Genomic DNA, 26,800 nt, shown 5'->3' with positions numbered 1-26,800 from the left:
CAACAAAGAACAATTTAGTCAAAATATGTTTCGCAATTTTTCTATCACATTTTAATGCATTTTGTTTTCTACGCTTTATTTAAGGATAACAATTTCGGTTATCTACAAAAAAGACTGCAAACAATTTTTAACATTTTTACTACAAAAATATTTGTTTGTGATATTTGAGTAGAATCCAACTGGCAACACTGTAGCTGACATTCAACCATCTGTCAAATACGCATGCTTCAGAAAACGTCAAAACGGTAAACACGTGCGAGAGCTGCCGGCCTGTGAAAACAATTCGCGAAAAATTGGGAAATTACGACAATTAAAGTGCTTTCTCGTTATTGTTTTGTTGTAGTGTTAACCTTTATATCCATAAAATGAAGATTAAACAGTCGAAGAAGAAGGAAGACTTCCAGAACATGTCCCTGGACAACTTTTTGGATAACATGGATGCAGATGTGGGAGACGATGAGCCTGAAGCGAAACCGAAGAGTAAAATCAAATCGAATGGTATTGGCAAGGCAAAAAACAAGCAGGAACTAAATAACACTAAGATGAAAGCTAAGGTTGGAGAAAAGGTGAAAAAATTAGCAATCATTACAGATGAATCAGGACCATCCGCTAATGAGACCGAAAAAAAAAAACAGAAGGGACAGAAGGGGTTACTAGATGGAAAAAAGAAAAAGACTGCTTCTGAAGGCGCGCCTCAAATGCCGCATGCAAACGGAAAGGAATATGAAAAAAAAGTAAAGGAGAAAAAAATGAAACCGAAGAGCGCGAAATCAGAAGTGAATGGAAACGATAAGCCGACGAAACGCACATTGTCTGAGCCGGAAGGTTCTGAAGATGCTGCCTATTACGGAAATGCTACGAAAATCACTAAATCGAAGAATAAGAATTCTGATAAGCAGGTAAAAGAAAAAACGAAAAAAAGCAAAGCTAAACTATCATCTGGCCTTAATGGGAAAGACGCGAAGAAAAAGAAACCCCAACGGGCAGCTGCAGAAGATTCCGATGTAGTGGCAGAGTCTGATTCCGACAGTTCAGAGGCAGAATCGGGTATGAAGCAGTTAGAAAAGGAACACAAGCAGGCACTCGGGAGACTAGAAACTACTGATCCCGAACTGTTCGCCTTTTTGAAGCAAAATGATGAAAAATTGTTAAAATTCGGTCAGATGGAAGGATCAGATTCTGAATTCGATGATTCGTCGGATGAAGAGGCGGCTGACGATGACGAGGGAAACGTGCACGAGTTGCCGAATAAGTTGGAAGTGGCCAGTGATGAAAGTGATTTTGATCCGAACGAAGACGACGAGAAAGAAGAAGATGAAGACGATGATGAAGAGGGCGACATTGAGGCCAACGAAGACGATAAGCCAGGCAAGAAGGTAACGTTTAAAATGTTAAGGGCATGGACAAACGATCTGACCAGTTTACCGGTAAAACACGTCAAAGGCATCAGGAGCATCTGCAAGGCATTCAATTCGGCACTTTTCACCATCACCGGAGATAAAAGCGTTATTCCACCGTATCGCGTTCAAGGTTCAGCGCTATTCAACGGGATCGTTCAAACGTGTGTCCTGTACCTGGGTCCAGCTGTCCGCAGCTACCTTTCGCTGAACGAGAAGCGACAGTTTAAGGATCTGAAAAATGATAGACGGTTCAAGAAGATAAAAGCCTGTCTGAAGATGTACTTGATCGATCTGACGAATCTGCTCGCCAATGTGTCCTCGTCACATATAATGTCTGTAATTCTGAAACATCTGCATCAATTTTCACCAGTTTTGGTATGTTACCAGAACCTAACGAAACCGATACTGAAGCGTCTGATCAGCATTTGGAGTACGGCAGATGAGGAAACGATCCGTGTTTTAGCCTTCATGTGCATCTTGAAGATAACGCATGCCCAGCAATCGCATTTTCTTAGCAACGTGCTGAAGGTGATGTATCTGGCGTACATAAAAAACAGCAAATTCGTTTCGCCGAACACCCTACCGAACATCAACTTTATGCGTCGTTCACTAGCGGAGATGTTTCTGCTCAACTTCAATGTATCTTACCAGCACATGTTTTTGTACATCCGTCAGCTGGCCATCCATCTGCGAAATGCAGTCATTTTGCAGAAAAAGGATAGTTTCCAGTACATCTACAACTGGCAGTACATCAATTCGTTGAAGCTTTGGGGAGATGTGCTCGGTGCGGCTCATGCACATGGCGAAGCGCTCGAGCCGCTAATCTATCCGTTTGTCTCGATCACGATCGGCGTCATCAAATTAATACCCTCTGCACAGTACTTCCCGTTACGTTTTCACTGCTGTCGCATACTGATACAACTGAATGCAAAAACCAATATTTACATACCGGTACTCCCGTTCCTGGTTGAGGTTCTACGGTCACATAGCTTCAATGAGCATCACAAGAAATTGTCCATGCGCCCGGTGAATCTGACCTGCTTGTTGCGATTTTCGCCGGCAAATATTCAAGAGAACGCCTTCAAAGATGCCGTAATCGATCAGATTTACGAATTGGTGTTGGAGTTTGCGGCAAATGAATCCGCCTCGGTCGGTTATCCAGAGATCGTCTTACCGATCATACTGCAGCTGCGTCAGTACACGAAAGCGACCCATCAGTACAAGTACTCTCGCAAGATGAAGCAGCTAAGCGACAAGTTGATGGAGAACTATGAGTTTATGGAAAAGCTACGCAGCAAAATGGACATACCGTTGAAAGAAACGGAACGTATCCGTGCCTGGGAGGAAACAGTCCGGGCTGAAGGAACGCCACTTACGAAGTTCCACGCTACCGTTGCTAAGGAAACGGAGTCGGTGAAACGTCGACATGCTACGGATTCAGAGAATATCAGCGATTATAAACTGCCGACGCTGAAGAAACTGCAGAAAAAATCACAGATGAAGAAAGACGGTCCAGTAACGCTATTCCCATCGGACGACGAGGACGACGATGATGATAAAATCGGGTTTGAAGGCATGGAAGAAGATGATGATGGAGACGAATATGATGATGAATCAATGTCCGATATGGAGGAAGATGATGATGACGCAACAGAAATGAGCTCTGAGGGCGATGAGGAGAATGAAGAAGAAGTATCCCAAAATAAGAACGCCAAGAAATCAGCAAAGAAGCAGAGTGAACCTCAAAATACAATCGATGAAGAAGACTATCCATTGGAAGATGGAGCGGATGCGGATCAGGTTGATATTGTGAAAGATTTAAAACTGGATGAGTGGGATGATTAAGGAGATGTTAGCCGAGATCGTACAATTCATTGCAAAAAGGTAATAAATAAATGGTGTTTAAGGGATTCTTTCTCTTAAAAGTACATGGAAACTGTAAGTGTATTTAACGATCAATTGCTTTTGTCGAGAATCGTTGAGAAATATGGTTTTGTATTGATTATATTCATTGTAAATTCAAACGTAATGAGTACACATGCTATCTTCCAATGTTAAGGTCGAAAAAGCTGCGTTATGAATGACTTCTAATTTGGTTTTTTTACACGAATTCGTGCTTCTTTTGCGTGTTGTGAACGGTTAGGTCAGACCAAAAACTCATCACTAAAACAGTCGGTGGGGTGAAATTAGTGCGCCACATTGCCCAACAATAAATGATTTTAATAACCCTTTAAAAGGTGCACAGAGCACGTGGAACAGTGTCAGTCGTGTGGTCGCTTCAGGGCAGTTAAAGTGTATTAAAAATAGGATTTTTATTGCCGCACCAAAAGATGGAGCGTTACGATTCTGTGAAAGAGTCGAAAGGATTCATCATCTGCATGCTAGTGTTATCGTTCTTTCAGTTTGTAATAGCTAAATGTTTTGAAAAAGCATCGATTGCTTTCCTCAGCCTGATGGAGGGTCTGTCGATGAAAACTACGGCGGAGGATCAAATTGCCACCTTCGATCAACTATCGACGCACTGGTGGGAACCGACTGGGCCCATGATTTTGCTGCATAGGTTAAATAAATTGAGGTAAGACGCTCATTTCCGCTTGCAAGATAACCCAACTGACATGTTTATTTCTTCATTCGAATGTGTTTCGTTTTAGAGTTCCAATGGTTGTAGAAGGTCTGATCAAGGCAGGCAAACTCGATCGAAAGCAACGGTACACCACGGATGCCTTGAAAGGCGTCACGGTGTTGGATGTCGGTTGCGGTGGTGGAATCTATTCGGAAGGGCTTGCAAAACTGCATGCGAACGTAGTCGGTATTGATCCAGCGCGACACCTGATCGAGGTTGCCAAAGCTCACGCAGAGAAACAAACGGACATTAAAGACCGTTGCCATTACTACGAACAATCACTCGAGGACCACTGGCAAGGTGCGGTTGGCAAGTATGATGTGGTTGTACTGTCCGAAACGATCGAACATGTGGTGGACAAGAGCATGCTCCTGAAGCATGTCGCTGCCGTACTGAAACCGGGTGGTTCAGTATTCATCACCACGTGGAACAAGACACCCTGGTCCTGGCTTCTCGCGGTGGTAGTTCTAGAAAATATCATGAAGATACTGCCGAAGGGTTCGCATGATTACGATAAGTTTGTTTCGCCTGAAGAAACGGAAGGCATCCTAGAGGCGTACGGATGTCGTACAATTGAAATGAGACCATTCTATCTGAAGTTTTGGGAAAAAGAGTGGATTTGGGTGCCGTTCTACAGATTTACGTATGCGATACATGCCGTGAAGGACTAGGTACATCTTCCAGGACAAAGATACGTGTATTGAAAATTGGAATCGATGAATCGTTAATAGCAAAATGATATATATATGATATATAAAAATACAAAAAAATAAATAAATACTGTTGACATCTAACTTGGTACAATTTGCCATTTGTTGAAACATAATAGACATACATTTTTATTCGTAAATAATTGCTAACAAAATTATATGTATGAAGTAATTTAAAAGTTGTTTAAAAAAGATAGGTCGGTGATGTTTTCGACGCAATCAATTTCGTAATCTTGAATTAAGAATATCCACGGTGTAAATGTCCTGCCCTCACCTGAATCAGTGTCGTAGGGCACACAAATTATACAAAACAGATATAAATTAAGTCAACGAAATAAGTAAAACACAACCACAGTGAATGATTTGACGGATAATTTATATTTTCTTGTTATTGCGTAAGTTTTATGCTTACTTCATATTTAACGACAATATTCAAGTTATCCCGTGCCCTAACTCGCTATTTCAATTGCCTAATGAAACGATCTACTTTAGTTACTTTACAATTTTGTTGATCAAAGCTATCATTACGTTAGATTACGTCTAGAAGGGAAATGATCGGTAGCAACTAACAGAATCATGCACTGATCTGCACTGTTTGTAACTGTAACACATTAACTAGAATACTATCTACATCTTCGGTATCTGGCATATGTTATAACACATGTGTAAAAGGTCAGCAGCCACACAAAACTACGGGTTTTAGTCGGAATTTATTGTGCAACAATAACTGGCTTAGTGATCTCTATGGTCTGGTGATGGAATATCTTTTTTTTCCTCAGTCCCATTGATTTTGCTATTTGATTGTTTTTTTGCCAACCCCAACGACGAACCGCAGCACCGATCATTTCTAATAAATAAATTAACCCTAATTGCACCCATCGGTGCTGCAAGTTCACAACGGGTGGAAACAGAATTGTAGTTAAGGTCGATTCTAGCCACGATAGTGACATCGGCACGATCGAATTTGATCGACGCGCTAGCGTTGATTAGTTGACGGAGAGCACAATTCAAACGATTGCCCCCCACCATTGCCTGGATTGGGTCCAATTTGCCAATTATGGTGCGACGAGAGGGAACTACGGGCACGGATCATTCGGTTGTTTAAAATTAATTTGTCATTTTTATGTTGTAGTGACGCCTTAAGATAACGGCTTTGCCTTTTTAAAGTTAACTAATCAGACAAGTATAAAACATTCTACGTGTAATGCCTCGTCGGAGATACGATTGCTATCTATGCCGAGATAGTACGGAAAGTGAGTGAATCCGAATTAGTTCTATGTACTATACTACATTACATTAGCTGAATATTCTCGAATGATACATTAGCCAGGGAAAGCAGGTTCTAAGCTGTTTTAGAATTTTATAGAATAACGCTTGGAACGTTACATTATCGTAACCGTAACGCGGCGTCCGATCGAAACGTCCACCAGAAGGAGGACCAGCTGCTGATGGAGCTAATGATCGTGGGAACTAGAAGGAGTATTGCACTGTGTAATTGACTCCAACGACTGCTGGACGACGATGTGTACATTGAAGGACATTTGTTTGATTTGTAGTAATCCTCACAGTACATCTGGAAGGGATAAAACACAACACATTAAGTTAGTGACAAACCGAGGTTTCCAACAAAGTTCCGTCCGCAACACACCTTGATTAACGTCGACGACATCTTGTCCAAGAAGCCACGGGTGAATCTGGCTGTATCGCGACCGCACGTATTTCTGGCAGCCGATTCCGAACAATCGAGATACTCCATGAACGAACAGCACACCCTCAGCACGTCATCCTCATCGGTGCGGCTGGCCGTCCGATGGTTCCGATGGCGCCGTTCGTGCTGGTGTTCACTTAACTCCCCGTTCGTCTGTTGCTGCTGCCCCTGATGTCCGTGATGATGCTGGTGTTGGTGATCCTCGGGCTGGAACTGCTGCGTTATTGCCGTCACGGTGTGATGATACCGTCGCCCGCAAACTTCATAGTCCGGTCGGACCAACTGTAGGCAGGGTGCGTGTGAAAGGAATTCGCGCTGGTAGTCACCCTCACGGCAAAGGTCTCGCACGAATTGGTTAGTTCCGTTGTACAGCTTGTTGAATCGGTTGCGCTGCTCCAGGGTCATACAACGTCGCGTGTAGCTACGTATACAGTGTAGCCCGTTATTTAGATCACTGAAATGATACAATTAATGTAAAACGAGACAATTATGAAATTAGAATTGGAACGACATACAAGGTTAGCCGAATATTTATTTTCAAAAGAAACTGTCTACCGATAGATGGCTAAAATGCAGGCTTTATTGTGTTCTGGTTTTCGGTCATGACTATGCAATGATTGCGTTTGATGTTGCTATTAAATCGATCAATTTCGGTGTTTTAAATTATGGGCCTACCAAATCCTCTGGCACGTGGCGATCTCAACTTTCTGTTAATGGAGGGAAAAACACACACACACACACACACACATTGTTGACCACTATAACAAGCCACAAATTTATTAAGGTTGCATGAATGACTGAAACGAATGTGTAATGTGCCCGAATGAAATATTAAAAAAAAAAACAAATCTCGTCCTCCTACAAATCTTCTTGCGATTACACAAAAGGACTTTTCTGTGAATAATTCGTTCGTACTAACACCTTCCAACTAAAAAGTCTGAGCGCACACTCAACAATCTGCAATGACACTTCGTGTTAATTGCTCTTCGTTACATCCGCCATAAGTTCAGCGGCGCTAAGGGAATGATTTATGTTCGGAACAATGGGTAAGATTTAAACTAACGAAAAGTGCCGAGAACGGACGAACGAAACGAACACGACCAACTAACTACAATTTATTAGCGGAACGTAAACTTACGGGCATATTTTATCCAGATCCTCCTTTTTCGTCGCTATGGACAGATCCGTCGTCGATTGTATTACTTGGAACGGGCGGGCACACTTGGTCAGCTCCTCCTGCCCACAGTTATCGGCCCGTATTCGTCCAAGATTCACTGCCAAACCGGACAAATCCCATTGTAGGGGTTTACCATGGTACCGTTGTATGATCATTTAACGTTGCGGAAGACCAGAACACCATCAGCACGCCGAGACAGTCGCATGAAAAGCCCATGGAAAGAGAAAAGAGAAAAAAGAAAATTAGAAATTGAAAGCAGTGGAACGAACGAACCAATTAAAATGCATGTCAAAAAATAACGCTCAAAGTGTAAATTCATCGAAAGAATTTTTCCTGCAATCCATCCTCGCTACACTAGCCCCCTTCGCCCCAACCAACCGCCACCCCCGGGGAACAGTCGCCACTCCGCCAGTCGCGTTTGATTGCGGTCCAGTGGTGGAAAGTTTTTTAAATTAAAAATTCATTTAGCAAGGGGTAATTTTTTCCTCCCTACCCGAAGAATTGTGTCGGATCGAAGTGGACGTTGTGAGTTTAGTTTTGAATACCCAGGAAAGGAAAACATGGCAACAAACTATGCTTCTATGCAACGCTTGACCAAGATTTGATATGAAAATTCATCCTTTTTTTTACCTTTCCCTTCTACCACTTCTTCGGATTGCAACTTTGACTTCGATAATGTGAAGTTTTTAACCGAACGCATAATAAACGGATGGTCGTTGGACATGACCGAAGAAATAAATGATGGTTGCAAAGTTTTTTCCACCAGTTGGAATGGGAATACATTCTGTCCAACTTTCATTCGTGATGCTTGGATTGGATTTTTTTTCCACCAAAAAGAAGAACGAAATAAATTCTTGCAAATTATGGCACCTCATGGTTTTGTAGGGAACCTAACACTTTTTTTTCTTTTTAAAACATTCCTCTATCTGATCTGAATCTATTGACGTCGTTTAGTTGTTGAAGTTCGATGATGACTCAAAGAGTTTTTTTTCTTCCACTTGCTTTTGAAGACTTTGCAAGAAGAGAAACAAAATGAAAGAAATCAAACTCCATCATTAACGCTCATCTGGTCGCATCCGGGGCGAGGGTTCCGATTGCACAAAGTCTTCCAATTTCATAGATCGGAAAGCAATCCGATCGTTTGCTGATGCGGTACACGTTATCGAAAATATGGAAAAGAATGCAATCACAAAACAAATGCCAATGTATGTTGTTACAGATTTGTATAGAGGACATTATTAATGTCTAAAACTTGGCGATATATTACAGAAATGCTAGAATGCATTATTAAGAGAAATTTGTGAAGATGCAAGATTAATTTCTAGTAAACAATTTAGAATCTTTTCACTGCTATATAATTTATTGTGTTTTTATTGCTTACTATAAATCAAATATTTTATTATAATATAGGACAATAAATGGATTTCAAATTTTAACTTCGAATAATAAATACTAGTGACAAGTTTTATTACATTGAAAATAAACGTAACTTTAAATTAAGCTATTTGTTGAATATAACCAATAATAAAGCTAGTAAAAGGTATAATAGAGGTTTTTCCAATTTACATTTGTCCTATAATTTGATTAATTATGATTTAATTAAAATGATTAAATTTTAATTTGAAATTTATAAATGTTTGTAACAAACGTTATTTCTACCCTTATTCTTTGTTGAATTCTTGTAAGTTCATAGGTTTATGATTTTTAAATTATTAATTTGTTTTGAAATGAAAGATTTTAACTAACTCTTAACTTAGTTGGGTAAAACTCGTTCAATGTTTACAATTTTTCAACTGTAACGATCATTATCATCTGTTTCAATTTACCTCCGTACCGTTAATTCAAACCAGCCAACAATCATTGCTTTTCAATTAAATCTCCATTTTCCGTAAATTGTGCACGGCCAGCATCCCAAACCGCTTAAGCGCAAGCGGTCAACCTCAACACCTCAAGAATCCCGAGAAACGGTTTGCGATTATCCTCCTGCCGAGGTTCGTGCCCGTAACACCTTCGCGCGGTAATAATGGCGCAACAAATGCAAATGATTCTCGCCACTCCACACGAAATACCGGAGGGAAGCGGGCGCGAATCCTTGGTGGATCGTTTGACAGATAATGTGTTGCATTATAATTCGTGTGCGGTAAGGTGGGCGCAGTAAGTTACCAGAAAGAAGCTTCGTTTGCACGTGCAGAAGATGCTATCCTTGGGGTGTTTCGTTTTTCTCTTTATTTTCCTCAACCTCACTCTTAACTAGGACTTTGCTTTGCTTTCCATCGTTTGCGTTTTTCTTCGGAGACTACTGCCGGTGATGCTGATGAACGGTAAAAATTTAGTTTCGGTTTCTGGCTTGGTTAGGCAGATTGCACGTCGTTTGGTCGATTACCGGTGCCTTCTCACCCTGCTTCGAGCCGGAGTAAATTATTTTGCTACCCTTGTTGAATCCACAAATTTAAAAAAACCTCTTCCCTTTTCTGTGGATCTTTGGACGCGGTCCATTGCAGTTACTTTTGCACACTGGATCAAGATCCCGACAGCTACAACCCCGTACGTCCGGCTTAAGCATGCTGCTATCATTTATTTAAATTTTCGCAACAATGCTCCAGCAACGTATGCAATCCGCATGCCACCAGCTTTTCCCAGTGTCCGTCTAGGTCGCTGGCCCCAAACCGGGTGTAGCCTGCTTTACCTGAAACCGTTGCTCTGGCGCGTGGACCAAGGCCTCGGTTGGTGCCACTGCGTCGATCTTTCGGCTTTCCACTCGTGTTTGTTTTTTTTTTTACAGAGAGAAATGGAAAAACGGGCAGTTTTGCAGCGATGAACTGCAACCATTATTAATGAATATTCAGCACGAAACATAGCGGATGCACCCCACGGGAAGTTGTTGGCGAAATATCGAGCCGTGCCAGTGTCCGTACCTGTTTGGGGACTACAGCCGAAAAAAGAACAGAACGGCAACGGCCACAAACGCAGCTACACAGGCGAGAGACCACATACATCTCTGCGAACCAGTGAATGCGACGAATTGCAATGAACCTTGGTTGGAATGTACCCTCAATATGGTATATCCTTAACCGGGCAGTGCTTTGCCGGGCCTGTTAAGTGTGCGCTGAGCAGCAGTGATCTGCTGCAATTATGTGAGCCCAGTGCTTACCTTTTCTCACCCCAAATGTTTGGCCCCATCGGCCGGGGTCGTGCAGTGACTTGTGCAGTGGAGTAAAATTAAAATGATGCGGAAATTTAATATGCAATATGGCCAACAGACACACATAAACACACACGCTTCACGCAAGCACAACATAATGGCACAAAATGTTGGAACTTTGTTGCACTTTGCCCGTGCTGTAGAACCCTCCTGTACCGCCATCAAGGTGCGGTCATTTCCGAAGCAAACGTTTGTCTCGCGCTCGTCACAACACCTCACCACTCGTTAGCCCTTGGCGTTTGGCGAATGTTAAAAAATCCCCTATGGTGAGTTCTTCAGATAGAACATACACCACCAACTGGCCTACCAACAGGCGTTGTGCTCGTGCCTGTTTCAATTACCGGGTGCAACGATGGTTATAAGTAGATTAATGTATCAATGGTTGTTGGGGAGATTTTAATTACTGTAGTCAAACCATAGAAAGGCTCATTTTGGCTGATAATTTGAACAACGACACACAAGCATGGGCGTACTACCTCGTACTACACACGAAACATCCTCTCGAAGTGCGCGTAAGCACATTTGTTCAAGCATTTTCATTTCACCAACCACTAGTTGACAGCCGAGGAAAATGTTTGATGTTAAAATAATATATTGAAAATCAATCACATTGTGTCCTCAGATTATGTTCGTTTATTGGAATTCAAATAATAACCTACGAACAGCGCATTTTATGTCAAGTGTAATATCAATTATGAACGCTTGGAGTTATGTTTCCAAGTATGAAACGGCTTAATTGTTTGCTACAGAGAGACATATTCTTTAGGTAACACATTACAGGGCAGAATTGTATCAATGCGCCTAAATATATTCAAATAAATACGTCAAAGGATATTCTAACGACATTTAGACAGAAAAGGCATAATTTGATTCGAACAAAACTGATTTAAATGTCAAATTTTAAATCTTTAAACCTTTCCGTTTAATACATTAAAACTTTCTATAGAAGTATCACCAGAAAAAGTTCGTGCTCTTTTAGCAATTATCAAATCACACCATAGCAAAGCTCGTAAAAATGTAATCTATCATAAAGCGGACATCAAACACCTTTTTTGAAACATTTTACGTTTCCTGGTAGATTGGTCCAGCTTTTGCAAACAAAACACTATCTAATCATCACCGCTAACACCTGACCGCTGAGCAAACAGCTACTCTACGTTAAAATAATTGCCCCTACCATAACCACAGCACAGGAACAAATTAATAAAAAAGAAGTATAGTTGGCAAAAATGTACCAACTAGACGAGGTCATTAGTGCACCAGGGCTCATCAGCTTAGTTTGCAACATAATCGCACGGTCGGTCTGACAGGTTGATCACCGAACAGTAAACACACGAGTTCAACACGACCCATTGAATCAACGTGCATCGACTATCGGCTTCAGTTCATTTGATTTCGTATAAAATATGACCATCAAGCTTGGTTACCACCATGCCGCCTTTACTTCACGCATGGGTTAGTGGGGTGACGGAGAGATTGAGAAGTAGGTGGTAAGTGAAGGAGCAGAAATATTCACGTTGGACAGATAGTTTTGCATATTCAATGCCATCACGCTAATGCACGAATGATGGGCAAATGTTGCATTTGCGAAACCGGGTCGGTAAAGGAGTCGGATTGCAATTGAATCGCAAATCACGTCACCATCGTCAAGGGACAATTACAACAAACTAGTCAGGCGTGCCTGGCTTGTACCAGGAGTGCCCTCACGCTCTTCGCCGAGAAACTCCTCGTCGGACCTTGGCTTCGGTACGGCTGGGAACGCTTTAATATGTTGCTCGCAAACCCCTGTCCTCCCAGTTCTTTCAGCCACGATCGAACGCAACTGACCACAAAGTTCATCCTTTGCATCGTTGCACAAACACAAACAAACGTCCCGTTTTCCGGGACCGTCCCCGTCGTTGCTTCACCGGTATAGAGCAGCTGAGGACAAACATTGCCACACTGTTCTGCTTCAGTATCGAACGTTATCGGGGAAAATCATGAAGTCTCCTGTTCGCATACCGATTGTCCGTCACGGTTTTCCCCTTTTGGCAACAACTCCCACCGGAAGCTACTTTTACAATGGAGCAGTAGAATTTAAATCAATTGCACCATACACCGCAAACAAATCGCTCACCGAGTCCGGCGGGTCGTCTAAATCGCCGCATCTGCCACGCCCGCACTGGGGCTACGTGGCTGGGTGGCAAAGTCACTCACCCACTTTCACCCGCTTTTGTTGCTTCATTTCTTTTTCCAAGCGGAAAACTTTCCACCACCCAGCGGTACAGCGTTCGAAGCGCATCATAAGGACAAATGCGCCTAGCGGTATGCAAACTGCACACCATTCTTCCATTAATGCGGTGTTGCTTGTGCGGTGAAACGGACACCGAGTTTGTGGTTGCATATCGAACAGCAAACCAAACAAACGGTTAGATGTGAAATACATTTAAATGCAAGGATCTTGTGCCACTAGCTTCTGGCTTCAAAAACTGTTCTGTTTGTGTGTTTGTATATCACTGACAACATCCCGGTTGATCCCGGATAATGGTAGCGCAATCCAGTGCAGGGCGTACCCGAGTTTGCAAAGGATAAACTGACGCAACTACGGTGATGTGATTAAAAGCAACCACCGTAGGTCAGGGTTTTTCCAGGTGACGCTGCAATGAAACGTTTCAAGACGCCGCAACAAACGTAGCACTGCAATTTGAATACTAGCCGTAGTTTTGGGGGAAAAACTTTTGCACCTACCCTGCACAGTGCACTGGGGGCAAATTGTTTGTCTTTCTGTTTTGTCGTGTTGAACTTTGGCAACGCTGTAATGTGAACCGCACAATGGTGCGGTTTTGTCGGGGAAGTTGGCCTTGAAAAGAAGGATTTGCTCCAAAATAGAACGAGTCGTGTAATTGAGGTCGGCTTTCGTAACCGGTTTCGTGGGGTTTGAACGATTATAATACCTTTAACCCCATTAAGCACCTGCTGTAATCCTTTATATCGGGTGATTTGATCTATAAAGTGAAAATAGGCCAGAAGAATAGAATGGTAAGCCCCACAACACCACAATCTAATTAGGCAACAAACTTCGCCTATAATATTTATGATACGATGGAGAAATCCATTTCACACCTACCGACAGTTCTCTTGTATCTAGTTTTGCAACGAAAAAAAAGAACATCATCCACAACATAAAAAAAATAACGCTCGATCGTAGCCATTTCCCCATTGGAATTGTGTTAGGAGGAATTGTGGTTTTTTTTTAGTTCCTACCTTTCTTTGCCCGTTTGCCTACTGCTGCCAAGGATCAGATACAGCGTGACTTAATCCTTTGCGATGAAAAGTGGCCTCACGCCAACTGGAAAGTGGAATGAAAAATCTACATTCAGGCGCTACTCGCATGACGCTAAAACCAAGTAACGGTTTAACGGGGAAACGGGATCGTTTTAATACCGACATCTCGTTTTTTTCCCACTTCCTTCCGCTTTTAATTCTACCGGTTTTTTTTTGTGTCTAGCTAACCATTTTAGTACCTTTTTTATTCCCATTCTTGCTTTCTTGCATAAAACATGTCCGGTTCCAAAGGGTACGTACTACCGAGCTAAATGAAAAAAAAAACACAAACTAGAAAACTTTTACCCGGTTCCGTCCTTGCCATCCATTTACAGCCCCCACCTGTATAGCTTTCGAATAACAGGATGGATATGGTTTCACATTCTGCTCTCATCCGGATCTTCAGATCGCAGCCAAACTACCGCATAAACCCTGCCGCAGCTGCGTTGAAGGGTAGCCCTTCACCAACATCGCACATACCACACATACACCTTCGAAGCAGCGTGGCTCAAAACAAGGTTGCATGTTAATCGTTTTCGCCCTGGCGTAAACCATTTCCGTTTTGGTGATTATGGTTCATACTTGCTGTTCGGTTCTATCTTTTTTAAGCCATTTTTTGTTGTTGTTTTCGTTTAGTTGCAAACACCAAGGCAACCCAGTACCGGTGTACCACAGCACAGCCAAGCCTATTACTTTGAAACTTTACGAAGTTGTGATGAACACTAACCAAACCAAAAAACAAAATGGAGTTTTTTTACACTCCAACTCACGTTTTAGTGCTGAGTCATGGCGATTAGCTATTCATCACCATTTCGTGTATGGTGGGAAAGCGAATAAATAAAAACGAATAGGAACAAGGAATAAAAAAAAACATGAATGGAGCGAATAAAAACGAGGTACATAAATAAATGATTCCCTTAACCTTTAACCATTTTAATGAACCAGAGCAATTTGTAACACTGTTTAAAATAATTTCTTTTACAATACGCATGGTTGAGTAATGGCGTTCGATGTGAGAGAAAAAGAATCACACCACGGACACGGATTTATTTTGATGAAGGATCAAAATTACTAGCACTACAATGCAAGAACCTGTCCGGTACTGGTTTGGCCCGAGAAATCTGAGCCCATTCCCATTGCCCGTACCGGAAGAGGCAAAACAGAGCCGGAAACACATGTGGCTCTCAACACCGGCAAACGGATGTACATGTCGACAGGACGAACCCATCGCGCACGGTCGTCGGCCTGCTGCGAAGCCGCTTTTGTGCCATTTCTTTCCCGCTACTTTCGCTGGCACGGATTATCCTTACCGTGCTAGTTTAGCACCCGAAACGCGACTCCATTCCTAGGCATGCTTCTGCACGGCAATAGTGCTACCGCTTGGTGCAAAATTTGTCCACTTTGTACCGTTTGCTGCAGGTGCAGGATGTAAACTTAATGCATAAATTATTAATTTGCCACATCATGCGAAACGGAAGGCATGAGCTTTGGAAGTGTAGGAAAACAATGAAGAGTAGGTGGAGGAGAATTTGGATTTGAATCGTCAACGTGTCGTCGAGAAGCAAATTGTAACGAACAGTCGCTTTTGGGTTTTGCGTCACGCTGGAGTCGGAGATGTGAAAACGAAATGTTCTTTTTTGTTTTACATTCCCTTCATAAGCGGTTTGCGTTCCAATTGCGTTGCAGATAACAATCTATGACTGGTGCTAACGATAATTTTCTGTGCTTTGTTTGCTCCATTATTTGTGCTAAAAATGATTACGAGTTAATTTTTAATCCTTTCCACCTTTTTGCTCCCGTTGGTTCTACCCTGCAATGCAATGCAACATAATCCTATCAGGAAGCGTCATACAACTGAACATCAGAAAAAAGTGTTATGCACATTAGCAGATGAAAACATTAGAGGACGTTTGTTTTGCATTTACATTCTTATGTCTTAAATTTCGATCGGTTTTTACTTATACAACTCCTGCTTTGATGGTTAAAAATTTGTTTAAAATAACACTACCGGTTGTAGCGTGCAGTCTGTTCAACCATTCGAAGCAGTTCCCTCTATCCTAACCACGCAGACAATTCGACCATCGAATGGAGACGCCTAGTATTTCACAGAATGCTGAACACTTGTCTGGTCCCCTTAATACTTCGACCTGCCAACACCGAACATTGAATGGTCGCTTCAAACGTGTATTAAACTGTGCAGAAGCATATGCCACCCGACCCAAAAACGGAACGGATGTCGTCCAAATCAACCATTGCGTTCCTGCGGCATTGTTTGCAGTCCGCAGCAACATTCCATCCTAACACGCGAACATTTCAAGCATGCGATTAATTTGTAGTAATTTCAATCTAATTGTCATTAGCCGCACCATGGCCTGTTCGCACATCTGTAAGGATGGAGCTCGCTTCCGTTGAATTTGTACCATATTGAAACGCTTAGCATACCGAGGAAATAGCACCTTTTATTATCGGTACGAGGCAAATACACGCGCCGGGGGCTTCTGTTTTCCCACTTGTTGACACCTGTTCGGGAGCGTAGGGCATTTCACTTTCCATTGTGTGAGAATTATAGTGTAAACGTGCCTTCAGCGTGAAATCCAGACTGGTTGTGTGCATTAATTATCCTTTGCGATACCTATTTCCATACCCTAACCGATATGCGATACCCTAACCTATTTCCAATGCCAAACAAGGATGTAGCTTTACATGCTTGATAAACTAGACGATCGTAAGCGCTGAATTCTGTTTAACGAGCATCATACTATATTTAAAGTCCATAGAATAAACGTCGTAAGGAAAAATAATATCAACTATACCCATTACATAGTATAATGGGTTGGTTTCCAAACGGACAAGCAACCATCGAGGACCTAATGAATGAATCGGGATGCTCAGTAATATGGTAAAGGCCAGAAAATCCTTTCTCGTGCCTGTGTAAATGAATAGTGCCGTTTAAATGTTTTACTCGTCGTTTCTCATTCAAAACCCTTCAACGTGCAAGGTGCACAGTTCAGTTGCATCCAAGCGCACTGAACGCAAAAAACTTAACCCAACACATTCGCTTGGGAGCACCAGGAACAATTGCTTCGTTCTCTTTATTGTATAAAGACTTTCGCTGAATGCAATCGATGCTCTTATGCGTGCACGTTCATGTTTTACGGTATAATAAACTACCTAAACGGAGGTTGTTTTAAGATTTTAAATTAAATATATGACGAAGAACGTGTCCCTTTTGAAACACGTGAATGAGCATTTCAATTATATGGTAATAGCGTTTTTCACACATGTTATTAAATTTATTGCTGCAAAAGTACAGCAGAGACTCTTCCCTCTGTACGAGATGCTTAATGCGATGTTGAAATTTAAAAATTAAAACCATTTTTCATCATCATGGACCAAAACGTTAGTTAACCAAAGCGAAAATGATCACTACTTCAATGCACTAGTATAGTCTTTAATGTAACTCTTATGAAATTGAATGAATCCTTCCGAACCGTTCCCACACGTACAATGTTGCAAAACGATCTGTCATGCAAAATTAAAAACTAGGCCACATGTAATGATTCGCTGTCTTCGAAGGCTATTAATACTAACACACGGCATCACATGCGCTTTTCTGGCAGTTTCTCCCGGCTGGCTGCGCGATTTTGAAAGGAAAAGTATAAAAATAGCATAAAATTGTTTGCATTATTGTAGACAAAATTGAATAACACTTTTTTACCATTAGTTTTAATATTAAAACAGTCCCTTTCTCTTTCCCCCCCTCTTAATCGAATCAATTAGCAATCAATTACTATTAGATTCTTTCTATCGAACAAACAGTTCAATTAGCACCGGTCAACTCGGACAAATGACGTATGTACACGTACTTCATGTTGCATATGTGTGCCAAACAATGAGCAAAACACAATATGATGTGACGTAAACCCGCCTGTCTGAAAAGAATATGATAAAACTGAACTTTGTCCCACTCCACGGCGTAGACAAGCATGTTTACTGTAAGGATTCCGGATTTTTGAAAATTATACAACCCTAACCTACGCCATCGGGTCAAAATTTTCACCATGCCAATGGTCTACAGCCTCTTGTCAAAACCATGTCATCGCAAATCATTCACTTCATGTAGAAAATTTCGCTGTGACTAGTTTTTTTTTTTCTTATAACAAAATTGGTTACGGTTTAAAAATAGTTCCATCCATCGTTTCACTCTCTTACGTTTAGTAGTTGTTTGCAGGACGTCGCACAGACATGCCGGTTTGCTGAGCGTGCTCTAATTATATCAGGTGGTTCGGACGAGCTGTTCCTATTGCAACCATCCTTCCCTGCACACTGCGAAGAAATGACAACGTTTCAACCGTTCCGTAGGAACTCAATCAAGGCACACAACAATAACAATAAAAGCTTTGCTTGTTTTCATTGCGGTAAGATAAGCCATAAATACTCGCACCGATTAATTAAGCGAGTTAAATCGATGGATTAGTGGGTTGATATCTCCCGGAAGGGATTGTAATTGTAAATAAAGGTGTTACGGTCGACAACAGAAACTGACTAAACCGGTTTAACCAGTCGGTAACGGATTAAATCGACATTACACAACAATTATTTGATAAGACGATCAGCATGACGAGACACTGTAATGATAAGAGTAAGTTAAGATCAGCAATGTTGACCCTGGTATAATGTATTATAATAGTGAAAGAATCAAATTAAATACCTATTGTAATTATAAGTGTTCCGTTTCTATTTGAAACGACGGAGTGTTTGTTATCCACTCCTCCATCCCTAGCGCGCACTAATTTATAGCGTGTTCTCATCGCTAGAAAAAAATACGTTTAAATAATGCCGCAAAAATGAAGTACAGAGTGTGTAAGAAAAACCGCCAAGCTTGCGGTTCCATTCTGTAAGTGAAATAAAGTCGTGAAAACCAAACAAGCCCAACAGTGTTACTGTCCACTTTTTTTCAGGGAAGTTGTTCAGCCGAAATTTAAACAACAGGGTTGATTCCTATTAATTTTGCTGTTCTATTAAATTGTAATAACTGGCTAGTGACCTTTTTTGACTCATCAAAGAAAAACATCATCAAATACGTGTCTAAAGGTCCATGATTTAAATTTTTTCTTATGTTAGAAATAATTGACTCTAGTTTGTAATAATCCGTCTTTTCTACAATTTGGGGCCCTTCATCTCAAACGTACAATTCAGTCCAAGCTGAAGTTAAGGTAGGTCAAGTTCACCAACCGTTTTAAGTTTTACAGTGCCATACTCTTCCAACTGTGATGTTGCATCCCACCTACGAGACGTCGCAGTGTAACGTTGGAACTCACGGCGAGATCAGTTCATTACCGTGTAACGTTGGAGCTCACAATGCGATCATTTCGCGACCAAAAACAAACCGATCCGATCCACGCTGTAGCGAACACGAAACAGCGTGGCGCATGAGTTGATCTCCGATGTGCATCGGGCTGCAACTAAAATCAAATTGGCGCGTCGCTGCCATCTAATTAAAGCATCGTTCCAATAGTCGTACGGGCCCGATCGTGCTTCAACACACTTTTCCGCTATACAACTTCACTGTGCATGATGCACACGCGTTATTCCGTCTATATGATAAAAAGAAGTGGGGTAGCGTAGCGAGATGGTGTGTGAGTGTGTGCATGTCGGCCACACAAATATCGTACGATGTGTTTCCACCAATCAACACTGGGGGCTCGTCCAAGATTGCACACACACTTGTATGTAGGCGCACACTCCAACGAATTCCACGTGCAAGGTTAGGTGAATACACCTGACGCTTGGATGATCGAATGCCCGTGCAAAGACGAACCGGATTAAACTGACTGCGAATGGACAGAAAAAACCAGGTAAGCAAAAGTATCATTGACGTAATGTCTTCTTCCGAAGTGTTCTCAGTTCTGGTAAGAGGGGTGCAATGAGATGGGATTCTCCCGCGACGTAAAGGGTGTTTGTACTCGCACAGTTTTTGATGAATTTTGTTTTGAGTACCTTCGTTCGTCGTCATTTCGATTGGTTGAAGAACTTAACAAGCAATCATTCATTGACGTAAATGCCCGCGTCGTCTGCAGTACTTCTGGAATGGCAAAGGGTGAAGCCCAACGGATACCAGAGCGGGGCGGAAAGATCGGGCAGTTGTGCTCCTCACACAATGGAGCCTTTTTTCTGGTCGAGCCCACAAAAAAGGGTCTGGAATGCGGCAACAAGGCGATTGCATTTTTGACAGTTACGGTTTTCTTTTCGGGTCAATGCCAAACCAATGACCTGCCTGACGTACACGCCAAACTGGCGACAGTTGTGGAAACCTTACGCGTACTACGTAGTTTCTTCGCAAGTCATTGTACCTCATGGACGATGAGAATACGGACACGCCTGAATTAATTCAATTAAACTCAATTGGAATGATTGACGCCGTAAATATTCTTAACAATTTTTTTTTTGTGACCAAGACTTGGTGCTCATTCTCTAGTAAATCTTTTTACCGGTTGGAACATTTTCTTTGAGTTCCCATGAGATGGAATGTAACACAAACAATCGATACATTTGTAAACATTATCTTGCATTTTAAATTTAAACTATTTATAAAAGTTTCATCCCATTGACGTCAGTAATCGATTTATTTTTTGCTATCATTTTGGCCCAATCGGGAAAATAGGAATAATTGGAGGTATTGTTTATTCTCATTATATTGGAATCATTATAGCGACCAAAAAGTGATGACCAATGAGAAAAATAATAACAAAAAATAACACACTAGGAAGCTATTAGGAGAACGAAAAAATGCACGATCAACACTTATTGTAAGCAAAAACTGCCTCAAGTTTGCCATCCTTCATTCAAGATGTGGTTGCTTTTGCGCAAATCACACCACATGTTCGTCACCCGGGACCGTCGCAGTTTTATTTTGCAGTCTCGGTAAAATCTTCCGAGGGCATAGTGTTTATGCACGGTGGGGTGATGCTGTCGGTTTGCAGTTAGAAGGTTATTTTCAGTCGCAATCACTTCCCAAACGAAAGATGTAAACAATAACCAACAAGTCGCCGCACCTGAAAGACCGTAAACCTAAGCGTAAAATAGGAAGTGAACGCGAATCGTTCGAAGATGATGCGTAACAATGCGCAATGTATGCGGTCTAGAAGTATTGCGCTGGTTTATTTACAAGCACTGTCGCAACAGTTTTGTTTCCGGTGATAAAAAGAAATAATGTTTTGTGTACCTTTATACCCATATACCGAATACACTACTTTTAAGCAAAAATAAAAAATGATCTAAAGGGTAAATATATTCTATTCAGTTTTCAGAATAGTTCGAACACGCATGCACTTAACCTTTGGGTGAGATTTACCATACTAATGTAGCTTGATTGTCGACATTAGGAACTGTTGTTAATTACAAGTCTAGTGATATAATCCCGGGCAATAGATCAGCACCTGATACGAAGAGTGTGTCAGACGCTGACACGTGATCAAAGTAAACAGCCCTGGAAGTGATCCACCTCGAACTAGCGAACGCACCTTCGTAACTGGTTTGAACGACATGGCTCTACGATCATCGATCATAACAAACCGATCAAGCTAATAGCCACGTGTTGAGACGTAAAAGATGTTTCACATGAACTGAAATACGCATTATTTGAACCACTAACGAAGGTCGTCCTATACAATTGGTATAAAAATCCATCGATGCTTGATTGTATCCGATTTGTTATATTCTATATGAATCTTTTGTTTGTCTGTTGATAAAGAAATGTTTTATTTCCTTGACCATTTATGACCAGGTCGATGACTTTTTTTGCGAAGTATAGCGTGAAACCCAGAGAAACTTGTTTTGAGAGCTACCTGACCATGAGAGTGGCCTTTTCACTTAAAACGGAATGTCATACGACATCAGTTATCTTATCTTCTCCACTCAGGCAAAGAATGGCACTGGTAAAAAGAATGTTTGAAGTGATTTTCTCATCTTTTGCATACTCAAACTCCAAAAATTGGGGAAGATAGGGAAGTTCGTTCTCTTGGGATAATTTAGAAACTAATCTCTCTAACAGCTTAAATCAACAAGTGATCTGGTTCCTGTAAGTAATTGTGACCGACCTTGGCCTGCGAAGCTTCTGAAGTAAGCTTCCAAGCCGCCGTCTCGCTACGGTGAGTATTAATCGAACTTGCCACACGCAACTCGTTCAAAACACGAACCGCGAGATCTTGGTAGACGTGAAAGGAAGACTGATCAAAAAGCGGAACAAGCATCTTACCCGTTCAACGTGTCCGATGGAAAAGGTGGGCGCTCCATAAAGCTTTGGCACCATTGTGGTGTTTGTGCGAAGGTAGTTTTGCAACTTAAACATTGCGCACGGTGAGTAACGGTGAGGACATTGTTTCTATTTCCATAGTGTGAAGAAAAGTGTTCAATAAGCGTACGTTTATTGCAGCAAAAGTATGTTTAAAGCTTCCCTGAAATTTACTTTTTTTTACAGAAGACCCTATTTCATTATCTCTATTTCAATGTAGTTCTATGTCGATGTTCTAATTTTCACACAATCTCTCCGTAAACCTCTCCATATATCGCAACACTGTAACTCCATTGTGGTTAAGTTCTCAGGTAGCTACACCGCTTCCACGGTAAACTATACCAACGCAAAGTATATGTTCCTCTATACGTACCGCCGAGCTCCATAACGAATCGAACGGTACTGAAACCCGACAACCAACGGCTGGGACGTACATTCACCGATATCCACACCGGTATGCAATGGAACCACAGTGCAAAAAATCTGACACCGCACCTAGCGAAAGTTGCACACTGCTGTCTGAGCTGTCTGGGTGCGCAAGGGCGTGCTGCATAACCTAAAAAGCATAAGCTGTATCGTTTAAAAGGAAAAAGGGTAGCGATACATAGCACACAAAACACAGCTCACCCAGCGGGACTGCCGACGCGCGCATTTTCAGCCATAAAGCCGACTTCAAACGTTTCGAGTCTTCCTTTCTCAGTTTTATGGATGTTATGTTAAACTCCAACACGCTGGTAACATTTTTTGTTGATTCAGGTGAGTCGCCACAGCGTGACGTCATTATATCGTACGATTCGCTGGGAGGGTTGTGATTGGCTGTTTGGTATCATTCAGCAGCATACAACATTCCTTTTCGCTACAAGTCTTCTTCTTCTCGCGTTAAACGCTTTTATTGAAACTTTTGTTGGTCACTGACTTGCATTCATTATTGAACAGTATCGGACGAGTTCGATTATGCAGCTCTGGTGGTCTACTTCGGACTATACAGGTATGATCGTTGCTAAAACTGTCTGTCGATGGCTCTTAAGTCACCACCGACAGTTGGTGTGCAAAAGACTTAACCTTCCGCTTGTATGACACCGAGTTTGTTGGCGATTAGCCAGAAAACGAAACTAAAACTGATTGCCAGTAGCGGGTCGGCCTTTGGCACGTTTAGTGTCGATTTAGTGTGATATTGTGAGTGTACAAGCGAAACATTTTTCAAACAACTACGAAGAAAGCGTAGCTAACGGCACATTGTTCGAAACGCTAACTACAAGCTAAATATGGTGAATAGTAACTACTCCTTCAATTACGTGGAAGAAGCGGACATATTACTCATTCATAACCTTCGTAATGAATGAAACAGCGATTTGCACACGTTGTAGCTTCGACTCCACCGATGCACTCAATGAAATATTTTTTTTTGTAATATTTAAAAACGATCAGGTTGTATTGCTTAAAACGCTAAGAAACTCCATGGAAGTACCTGTCTTACGGTATTTACTGTTAATGCTCAATATCAATACAAATATCATCAGACACTTGAAATAATTGTAGTAATAAGTTAAATTTGTCAGGTGGTTAGGTCTTAACAACTCTAGTCTTCACATAATACAATTGGTATACAAAACTAGTGTTGGGTAAAATCCCATGTTTTCACGGAGTCACTCCGTAGTTCCTCTCGCACATTCCGGAGTCAACACCGGATAAACTTCAAAATATTTAACGTGTCTGAGAGGCGTGTGGAGGGGGGATGGGGTTGGGGTGAATCAAAGTCGACTCTGAAGTAATCCGAGTTCAGATACTACCAACTCGAATCCAGAGATAATTCGGAAGTAGTCCGGAGTTGCATCCGGTTTTTAGACTTCGAAGTCAGAGTGGATTTATGAACCCACTCCGTAGATCCCACCACTACACCAACTCTCAGCACTGATTACAGCTTACGCAGAATTCCATAATATACAGAACTACATTCAGGTACCTTATTATTATTATCAAGTAATAAGTTACTCTATAGAATAAGAATAAGATCAGATTAAGCATCCAGTAGTTATTAATAAAAAAACAAATTAGTTATTAATTTGTTCAATAAACATATGTCATCGCCCTTGTACTGTAACCATTCCGCCAAATACATCAATTACTTCTATCTTGTCTCATTTACTCCCGTAAGCATCCCGTTATCGTTAAATAATGTTGTGCATATTTGAAAGTCATACTCGCTAGCGAATTCGTTAATTGTTCTGCACATCGAGGTCAATATGACATTTCTAGTATAAGCTTTATTCGTAAATCGAATTTTTTATGCTTTCCAAGTTCTTGTACAGAACTTTAAATACTGCAGTAAGATATTCGAAGAAAGCCCTTGATATTGATATTAATATTGAATATTTAATAATTATTCTACATCTAATATTGAATAACATTAACATCTATATTAATTTTTCTTTAAATTTAATCTGATATACTGAATTTTGATATTTTTCTGAATTGTCGGTATGTTAACTAGACATATTTAATAAATAACAATAGCAATATATACAAAATTAACAACAGTTTAATAAATAACAATAAATATTAGTTTTAATGTGTTGACTTTAGGAATCTCTTTAAAGAATTTAATAACTCTTGTTACTTTTGTAAAATATAAAAGCTTTAACTAGTTATCATTGCTCCTGATCTTATGAGCTAAATTATTGATCATATGACTGTACAGATACAATCAAGATAAAATATGTGTATAAGTGTTCTTATCAGCCTTAAATGGCCAAATGCTCAAGCGTTCACACCATGGGATACCCTAACAGGTCAGAAATATGGGAAAACTGGGTGACGTTGAAGTATGATTGATGTAGGATTTCCTAACTCAATTGAATTGCGTGGCGTGAGCTGTTGATTGTGCTCGAATGATAATTATACAATTGATCGTACGATCCTTTGAATGTAGTGGAGGTGGTTGCAATACAAACTGTGATTAATATGAGTAGATACATTTTCGGTTTAACTCATCGTAGAATTATTTTCGTTGTTGTTTGAGCTGCATTAAGGGATCTAAAATCGTGTTTCTTTGCTTAAATGTCTTTATTTAATTAGATGCATAAAAAAATGTATATTGTAAATTAAATTTATAATTTATCACTTTTTTTCTACATAATCATCATTTCTGCATAATATGAAAACCATGAATGGTCAGTCATGCTAGCACGTGTATTAAGCTTTTAGCTAGCATCCAACAGTATACCCGACATTTTGGACCCAATTATCACTCGTCTTCAAAGCTAGTTTTCTGAACGACGCAGAGCCTGGCCCAAAACAACTTCGCAAATCCTTGGTATAAACATGATGCGGTCGAAAAATAAAAAAGACGAGAAGAAATTGGGTATGCAAACATCATCACATGTAACCTTTTTTTCCCAGTATATAGCCAGCTTTTTGGATTGCAAAAAAAACTTGAAGGCCTTCAAACAGCTTTGAACCGGATTTTAGGCAATATGACATATTTATCACTTGGTGTGATGAACTCTGTTGGTTTACCAGCTTGAGTTGATAAAGTGTATTGCGTTGCAGATGACCGCTGAAGATAAGATAAACCTTTTTTTGTATCTTATACAAACGCCATCAGATTATTGTAACAAATTTACATAGGTGCATGTAACGTCCATTACTTGTCCTATAACGCATTAGTTTACCCATAATTATAGCACAATTTAAACACTTACCGGTTATAAATACTGTCACCACTATGCATAGTCTGTTGTAAAATGTACTAAAATCTGTTAAGACTGGAAGCATAGTGCAGGATGCTTTTACTATTCCTAGGTTCCAAGACCGCAAACACTTTCCGACACTGCAATCACGTTTCACAAACACGTTTTTGATAGTGTAGCTTTTAAAATCGGTATTTAAACTTTTTGTATCACTATACTCTTATGAATTCGGATCACTCACATGACGATCGTTAAACACTTGTTAAACAGCGATAGAAAATCATAAGGAATTCATAAGATTTTCAATCGATTCACGATATCTACTGGCGTCCGTTGGTCACTAAACGACAAGTCTGTTGCTTTGGACCGATAGCTTCTTTTAATTTTATGGCTTCTAATAGTTGACGGTCTTCACTGCTACTACTGCATGTACGCGAATATAGCTGTCGGTGTGAAATTAAACTTTAATCCATCTATGACTGCAACGTCAAAGGGGAATAGTCTTCTATTCGTTCTGGTGATCAAACTATTAACATTTTTTCAGTTATGATGCTAATATATTGAAACTGCCGTGTTGAAAAGTCGTTATGTTTTGAAATAACTACGCTGTAACGGCCAGATGTCTGTGCTGCACGCGGAACTGATATTGAGTGTATTTGAAGACGCAGCGCTGTCAACCGTTCGCAACGACACCA

General features: G+C 40.9%; 3 protein-coding genes across 3 annotated transcripts; 2 read left to right on the top strand and 1 right to left on the bottom strand.

Annotated features, from left to right (window-relative positions):
* The first annotated feature begins 365 nt into the window (after positions 1-365).
* On the top strand, positions 366-3,245 carry LOC128708013 (nucleolar complex protein 2 homolog). The gene has a single exon (XM_053802970.1). The coding sequence runs from the start codon at positions 366-368 to the stop codon at positions 3,243-3,245; it is 2,880 nt and encodes a 959-aa protein (XP_053658945.1).
* A 485-nt stretch (positions 3,246-3,730) lies between these two features.
* LOC128709070 (ubiquinone biosynthesis O-methyltransferase-like) lies at positions 3,731-4,694 on the top strand. The gene is made up of 2 exons (XM_053804056.1): positions 3,731-3,975; positions 4,052-4,694. Exons 1-2 carry the CDS (start codon positions 3,731-3,733, stop codon positions 4,692-4,694), a joined length of 888 nt encoding a protein of 295 aa, XP_053660031.1.
* Positions 4,695-6,120: 1,426 nt separating this feature from the next.
* On the bottom strand, positions 6,121-26,190 carry LOC128708515 (uncharacterized). The gene is made up of 4 exons (XM_053803493.1): positions 26,118-26,190; positions 7,580-7,715; positions 6,382-6,895; positions 6,121-6,306 (listed from the first exon to the last, which is right to left on the bottom strand). Exons 1-4 carry the CDS (start codon positions 26,188-26,190, stop codon positions 6,121-6,123), a joined length of 909 nt encoding a protein of 302 aa, XP_053659468.1.
* Positions 26,191-26,800: the final 610 nt, after the last annotated feature.

Source organism: Anopheles marshallii, chromosome 2 (assembly GCF_943734725.1).
Source record: "Anopheles marshallii chromosome 2, idAnoMarsDA_429_01, whole genome shotgun sequence".
NCBI classification, from domain to species: Eukaryota; Metazoa; Arthropoda; class Insecta; order Diptera; family Culicidae; genus Anopheles; species Anopheles marshallii.
Note: the sequence above shows the minus strand (reverse complement) of the source record. Positions and strands in the feature narration are given on the sequence as shown.

What these genes read in the sequence shown, in the direction of transcription:
- LOC128708013 (XM_053802970.1), top strand. Translation starts at nt 366, where the DNA reads ATGAAGATTAAACAGTCGAAGAAGAAGGAAGACTTCCAGAACATGTCC.
- LOC128709070 (XM_053804056.1), top strand. Translation starts at nt 3,731, where the DNA reads ATGGAGCGTTACGATTCTGTGAAAGAGTCGAAAGGATTCATCATCTGC. An exon ending in CATAGGTTAAATAAATTGAG is followed by an intron (nt 3,976 to 4,051) that starts GTAAGACGCTCA and finishes GTTTCGTTTTAG; the next exon opens with AGTTCCAATGGTTGTAGAAG.
- LOC128708515 (XM_053803493.1), bottom strand. Translation starts at nt 26,190, where the DNA reads ATGCTTCCAGTCTTAACAGATTTTAGTACATTTTACAACAGACTATGC. An exon ending in GGTGACAGTATTTATAACCG is followed by an intron (nt 7,716 to 26,117) that starts GTAAGTGTTTAA and finishes CCGGTTTGGCAG; the next exon opens with TGAATCTTGGACGAATACGG. An exon ending in GATCTGGATAAAATATGCCC is followed by an intron (nt 6,896 to 7,579) that starts GTAAGTTTACGT and finishes GTATCATTTCAG; the next exon opens with TGATCTAAATAACGGGCTAC.